This window comes from Trichoplusia ni, assembly GCF_003590095.1.
Source record: "Trichoplusia ni isolate ovarian cell line Hi5 chromosome 8 unlocalized genomic scaffold, tn1 tig00002060_group7, whole genome shotgun sequence".
NCBI lineage: Eukaryota > Metazoa > Arthropoda > Insecta > Lepidoptera > Noctuidae > Trichoplusia > Trichoplusia ni.
Window position 1 is genome coordinate 36,969 of NW_020799653.1, and position 7,773 is coordinate 44,741.

The following is a 7,773-nucleotide window of genomic DNA, read 5'->3' on the forward strand; positions in this document are numbered from 1 at the left end:
CACGAATGGCAAGTTTTGATAGTCTTACATCTTTGAAGGTTGCTTTTTCTGCTTAATTATTCAGAGCTCTTGGTAAAATAATTTCACTTCAAAATTAAATGTTTTAACCCAGCGCAGCTGCCCAGAACAAAACGATCCGGACGGTATATTTAAAAGTTCAGAACTGGTCAACACCAATATCTATGGTCGTTGTTTACGTCAGTGCAAACTAATAATTGCAATTACCTAAAAAATCTATAAATTTCAATAAAAATGGAAAAGAACACGAATATAATTCGTGAAAACAACTTCTAATGATTATTTTTCGTTAATTCTGTGTTTAAACTTTCATTTTAGTTGACTTAAGTAACTTAACCTAAAAGTGATATTTTGTGTGATTATCCCGTGGGATCATGGCTTTGCAACTATCTAGAAGGGAGGTTGAGGACCTTAGATCGTCCCTCGACCGCGCCATATACAGGACTATCGGGAAAACCGATAGTTCCTTGCTATCCACCGTATCATCGTGTCTGACAAGCGGGTAAGACCTATTCAACACATCGTACCGTCGTTTACGCGTAATTTACTAACAAAACAAACCGCCAATGCGTTAAAAATACCCTTAAGTTACTGCAAACCATGTATTTTTTACACGAAATGTTGTTGTTTTGATAAAAGCTGTGTTCTAATTAGTGTTGTTTTGTTAGTTTGTAAACAACCTTGGTTTTGCGATCTCCCGATTGTTGTACATGGAGTATGTAAGCTAGAAAGCGTATCAAGATACTAATTAAGGCATTTTTTACTTAATATTCAATTTTTTACAACTTTTAAAGTAAAATAATCACTTTCTTGTGCTTTTGTATTTGTTGTGAATTATTTATTTCCTGACTAGACCACTTTTTAATTCTTCAATACTGAATAGACTGGTATCTTACATTGATACTACAATAGATTGATTGTATGAATATTTCTTTTGAAGGGTAGTCAATACAAAAATAGTTTCAAAGGTCCTAACAATTAGACTGAGAGTCATAGTTTATCACTTATAGAATAACTGGCTGTTGCCCGCGACTTCGTCCGCATGGTTAGAAGACATAAGTTATGATTTATACCTGCATTGTTTTTTCCACATTTTCCATTCTATCATTCGCTCCTATTAGTCGCAGCCTGATGGTATATAGCCTAAAACCTTCCTCGATGACTGGTCTATTCAACACAAAAATAATTTTTCAATTTGACCCAGTTGTTCCTGAGACTGGCGCGTTCACCAAAACAACATACTTTTCAGCTTTATGTATTAGTATTATTTCTACGATAAACCTAATTATTAATTGTTATGTTTTCATAATTACAGATATGAACGAAGAAAAATCATAGACAAAATATCAGCTCACATAGACTCGAAAAAGGCTAGCAAGCTTGCAGACAAAGCTATAGCGCTAGCCCAAGAGTTAATATCCAGCTCAAAGTCTCAGAAACGCAAACACGAGTCCGGAGACCGGGATAAGGAGGTCAAGCGGTCACGGCACGATGAGAAAGATGATAAGGAACGGGAGGAGAAGAAGAATGGAGTGGAGGGGGCTACGGTGGTGCCGGACGGAGAGACGGTCGGGTCTAAGATGGCTGTTTTGAGTGCGGATAGGATTAAGGTATGGTCATGTTAACATGAGTAGAAATGAGAGTTCATTGATCAGTGATAGATTGTAAGCGTTGTTTGTTTTATTTTGTGATTTATATGTACATAAACAGTTGAGATTGACACACATTTAGATAGGTTTAAATTTTATTTGTTAACTGATAGAAAGAAAGTAGATGTTGTGTATATAATATATATCTTTTTAACCATTTATATAAACTAATAATTAAAATTAACACAAAATCCTTTAAGCAATCTTAATTTCTTCATTTAATGGAGTAATTAATTGTTATTGCACTAATATCATCATTGGCCTAGCCTTTTCCTAACTATGTTGGGGTCGGCTACCAGTCTTACCGGTTTCAGCTAAGTACCAGTGTTTTACAAGGAGCGACAGCCTATCTGACCTCCTCAACCCACTTACCTGGGCAACACGATACCTCTTGGTTAGACTGGCTGTCAGACTTTTTCAAGCTTCTGACTACCTGTAACGACTGTCAAAGATGTAGGAATATCAGCCGGGACCCACAGTTTAACGTGCCTTCCGAAACACGGAGGAACTCGTTATGACAAAGATGGTCACCCATCTACGGACCAACCGCGTCAAGCATAGCTTAACCTGTGATCGATTCACTGATGCGGTTATAGCTTAGCCACGAGCTCTTCATTGGACCAATATATAAACTTATATATGTTTTAGATCCCACTACTGGGCAAAGGTCTGCGCCTTTCTCTTCCAGACCACTCTTGATTTTATAATGATGACTCAGATATACCAAATAACTTCGTCATATAAACTCAATGTCCTAAAAAGTACTTTTCCTTCCAGTTAATGATGGCCAACGCTCAAAAAGAGATAGAAGAACGCAAGCGAGCCCTCCTGGCCATGAAGGGAGGGGACTCCAAGAGCGGGGTGAGCGCCGCCGCGGCGACCGCGCAGCAACTCAAGCTGCAGGTCCAGCAGAACAGCGTCATACCACCCCCCAGTGTCATCAAACCTGTGCTATACTCTAAGCCTGGTGAGTGGGGGAATGGAAAGTGGGATATATCTGTATCCCACTGCTGGGCAACCGTGGGCAAAGCTTTCCGCTGTCTGTTTTAATAGCTATATTTTAGCTGCAGTGATCTGGGGTTTTGTTGTTGTCTACATATTATATTTTCAATATGTAGATTGGTGAAAATAATAGCTGAGTGGTTGTGGTTGCCATGCCAAGGCCAATGTGTGAGATGTGTCGCAGGTTCGATCCCTGCGTAGGACAAGCATCTTAAGCCAGTCATAGCTTGTTCTGAAGCTCACAACATAAATGGTTAGTCCGTAGATTTTGGTTGCTATAGAGACTTATGCTTGTTTTTGCCCACAGTTGGGAACACCATGAGCCAGGAGGAGCTGGAGAAGCAGAGGAAGATAGCTGAACTACAAGCTAGGATACAAAGGAAATTAGCTGGTGAGTACTATATGTCTAACTTAAATTATTTAATGATTTACAGAAACTTTACAAATAACTTTAACTTTAAAACTGTTATAAATACATTTTATGGAAGCCTTTGAAGACCACTCGCCTCCATTACCCCTTTTAACAACGCTCTTTGTCCAGTTTTGTCCTTTTTCAAGATCTAGGCTATCAGTGAACCAATGTTATAACATATTAAAACATAAAGAAATCATGAAAAAATATTTTCCTAAAAACGGACTTTCTCAGGCTCTCTAGACTACCTGTGTTCCAACATTTCATTACAATCGCTTCAGTTGGCGTGAAAGCGAGACAAATAGACAGAGATACTTTCACATTTATAATATTAGTATGTAGTATTAATAAAATTAATTGTGGAGAATAGGGATGATGAGTGGGTATAAAAAAAAAAAATCTCATTAGTCCCTCAGTTAGATAATTGAAAAGTGTGAGACACGTATTTTTTCCTTTTTCAGAAAAACTAGAATTGACAAAGATTAACTGCTTTAAAGTTTAGGAGAGGGTTTGAGCTTGTGACGTAACGATAGAGTAAAATTTATACTCAATCGTGACGACACCCGTAAGTTTCATTCACTGTAATTTAACCAATTTATGTTTGCAGGACAAATTAAAAAATACGTATCCATTATTATACAAAAAACTACAAGACGGACACTGCAAAAAAAATTGTCATCGTCTATTCTTTGACATTTTTTATAATTACTTGCTTTCATAACTGAGCGGACAGGTTTTCTTGGATTTTTTCTAAATTATTTATTAAAAAAAAAATATTGGTTTTATAAAAAATCCTGGAGTGTTAAAGCTATGGTCGTGTTCCAGGCGGGGCCCTGTCGGCGGGCGCGGGCGGGGGCCCGGCGCCCCTGATCCTGGACCGCGAGGGCCGCACCGTGGACACCAGCGGCAAGCGCGTGCAGCTCACACACGTCGCGCCCACGCTCAAGGTCAGTAGGACCACCTCACCATCACCATCACAACCACTTCAACACTTGTATTAGGCTTGTTGTGAACTATGGTCGTTTGTTTATCAAGTTTCATCTTTTAAGCTGGAAGTCTTCCACAGTACATAATACGTATAAATAAATAAATAGAAACACTGAAAGTGATGTAGAGGCAGTTAGAGTCCTAGCGTCGGATAAGGATGTGAGAGAATGAATGGCTGTTCTGAGTTTTGTTGTTTTTGTGCTCCCTTTTTCTTTTAAATAATTGTGTATTTCAAAAATTTAATTTAATTTTAAATAATAATAACGAGTTTTACAACGACTTCAGCGTTTTCAAAAAAAAAGGCATGTTAAAGTTATGATATGTCCAACATACAGAATAAATGATTTCATTTCATAACTTTCATTGTGATGCCATTCCATTAATGCAATTTTAGTCCAATTATCTGACATATCGATTTTATATACGGCTGCACGGCTAGTCGAGTAGTTGAGGATGTGCCTCGGGTTCGACCCCCCGTAGACGAAGCATTTGTGTGATCCACGAATGCTTGTCCTGAGTCTTCGTGTCTTTACGCATGTGATTTAAATGTTTCTAAATCCTCCTATGACGTAAGATTCCAAATTCGGCAGTCGTTATACAAAAATGTTCTCTGGCCATCTCATCCAAGTTCCCCCCCCTCCAGGCCAACATCCGCGCGAAGCGTCGCGAGGAGTTCCGCGCGCAGCTGTCGGGCGCGGCCAGCGTGGAGGCGGGCGCCGCCGCCGCCGCGTGGCAGGACGAGCGCCTCGCCAGCAGGCCCGCCCTCAGGGGCAAGAGGCCGCTGCGCTTCCACGAGCCAGGGAAGTTCACGCAGATGGGGGACCGGCTCCGGATGAAGGTCAGTGGGGACAGGCACACACTGAGAGAGGGAGAGAGAGAGAGACGTACACAAACAGATAGAGAGAGAGAGAGAGACGTACACAAACAGATAGAGAGAGAGAGAGAGAGAGAGACAGACAGACAGACGCACCAGACAGAAAGAGAGACACAGAGACACACTCATACACACACACGCACTATACACACAGACAGAGAGAAACACACATACACGCACTCACATAAACACACACACTCACACACACACTATACACACAGACAGAGAGAGACACACGACACACACACACAAGTTTAGTAAGACTAGCTGTCCCAACAAACATTGTTGCACAAGTTAAAAAAAAATTAAAGAAAAATACTCTTAGGGATATGAAAAAAAGTACTAATAATTAATATATTTATAATATAATAACCGTCGAGAGACTGATTCATTATTAAATGATGTAATAGTTTACTCACGCGTATGTATCGGTGTCGCCCGACTAGTTTCGGACCCAACCGGAGTCCTTGATCATGAGCTGACCTGAATCTTAATCGGGATCCCGATAAATACGCGTGAGTAAACCGTTACATCATTTAATCATGAATCATTAGTCTATTGAAATTTTAATTTTTTTTTCATTTTTTGCATTTTTAGATGCAATTTTATTTTTCTGATGTGTACTGTATAAACTCAAACATCCAAACTTGTTATATTAATAATAATAAACGATTTTTTTTCACCATGATACACACACATATGTACATTTCAGCGTCTCATAAAAATAAAAAACAGTATATTGTGTGAGACTAGTATCTAAGTTAGGCTTTATGGGCCTGTATTTTAATCACCAGGTCTCCACCCCTCAGCCATTATTGCTGCTTACAAAGTTATGTGCTTACAAGACTATTCTCTCCTGTCTCCTGTCTCCAGGCCCAGCTGGAGAAGCTGCAGAACGAGATATCGCAGATCGCGCGCAAGACCGGCATCTCGTCAGCCACCAAGCTGGCGCTGCTGGCCGCCGACACGCCCGACTCCGACAGGGTGCCCGATATAGAGTGGTGAGGACCATATACACACAACGCCATCTAGTCTCAAACCAAGCAGAGCTTGTATTATGAGTACTAGACAGCTGATAAACATACATATATATTTCTTAATACATACGTAATATAGATAAATTACACCCAGGCATAGAACAAATGATCATGCTCATCACACAAACATTTGTCCTGGGTGGGAATCGAACTCACGACCTCCGGCATAGCAGTCAGGTTTACAGATATACTAACACTAATGTTACAACTGGCCTGTTGGTCTAGTGGTTGAGGTCACCACGCCAAACCCACTGTGAACGACGTGTCGCGGGTTCAATCCCCGCGTACGACAAGCATTTGTGTGATCCATGAATGATTGTTCTGAGTCTGGGTGTCTTGTGCATGTGATTTGTATGTTTGTAAAACCCGCGATACAAGAATTAAATTCCTAACCGCAGGGTAGTCAGATAATAACTGTTGAGTTAAACATTCTCAAAACAAGACATTTAAAAATGATGATACCTACTTGCAAAATACATTATTTCAATAATTTCAGGTGGGACAGCGTCATACTAATGACACCGGAAGAACGGCAATCCAAACGTCCCCCTGCCCCCGTAGCCCCGACCGACACGACAGCCCCGACCGACACGACGGCCCCGTCCGACACGCCCGGCCCCTCCGACAGTCGCACGCACGCGCAACGAGTTGAAGCTTGCAACACCGGCGTTGATGACATCGTCGAGAACCTGAACGAAGCCGCCATTACCAACTTAGTCGAACACCCGCAGCAGTTGCGGCCGCCAAGTAAGTTGCAGTAGATAGTATTAATATCTCAGTTCGAGTCCCCGTCGCGTCAACTCACGATTAAGGACTCCGGTTGGGTCCGAAACTGGTCGGACGATCCCGATACATATGCGTAAAAAAATAGGGATCTGCATGACATCTCAGGAATAAATATGTCTGTGTTAGATAATATCTTCATTGAGGAAGGCTATAGGATACGTATCTACCATCTATGATTGATATAAAAAATTAAATGCGAGTATTCATTATTCCCCTGCCCTTATTCCTTATTATTATTTGTGGTCGGTGCAAAATGTCTTCTTCCATACCTTTCTATCTGACGTCATCTCTCAACACTCTTTTCAGCCATATCGTCCTTCACACAATCCATCCATCGATTCCTTGGTCGTCCTCTTCCCCTACATCCATCCACATCCATTGACTGGCCTGTTGGTCTAGTGGTTAGTGACCCTGACTGCTATACCGGAGGTCGTGGGTTTGATTCCAACCCGGGACAAATGTTTGTGTGATGAGCACGATCATTTGTTCTGTGTCTGGGTGTAATTTATTTATATTATGTATGTATTTAGAAAGATAATAAAGTATGTTTATCAGTTGTCTAGTACTCATAATACGAGCTCTGCTTAGTTTGAGACTAGATGGCGTTGTGTGAAAGTTGTGGAATATTTATTTTTTATTTTACATCCATACTCAACGCCTCCCTCACCACATGACTCTCATTCCTCAGCATAACATGCCCATACCATGACAGCCGGTTGCCACGTAGTTTCTCTGTAACCGGTGCCACTTTCAAACTTCCCTTAAATACTCATTTCTTACTCTATCTCTCATCTCATTCTCATCATTCAAATAAAATACGAGTATTGTTTATGTTAATACTTTATTTAATTACAATTTTATTAAAATTAATATTTAACTAAAAATAAGCACTCAAAACTTCCCCACTTTTAACAAATTTTTGCCCAACAGTGGGATTAAAAATACATATTAAATTACCACCTAATAATCTTCATCATAATTCTTCTTGACACATAGATTACCGAATCT

At 40.3% G+C, this 7,773-nt stretch overlaps 1 protein-coding gene across 1 annotated transcript; it reads left to right on the plus strand.

Annotated features, from left to right (window-relative positions):
* Positions 1-179: 179 nt before the first annotated feature.
* On the plus strand, positions 180-6,726 carry LOC113506270 (U4/U6 small nuclear ribonucleoprotein Prp3-like; the record flags this gene model as incomplete). Its single annotated transcript, XM_026889111.1, is given in 8 exon segments — positions 180-520; positions 1,334-1,628; positions 2,445-2,634; positions 2,977-3,060; positions 3,907-4,028; positions 4,712-4,906; positions 5,816-5,943; positions 6,476-6,726. Coding segments are annotated over 8 exon segments (1,393 nt in total), but the record flags the coding sequence as incomplete, so codon positions are not given.
* Between the last annotated feature and the right edge of the window lie 1,047 nt (positions 6,727-7,773).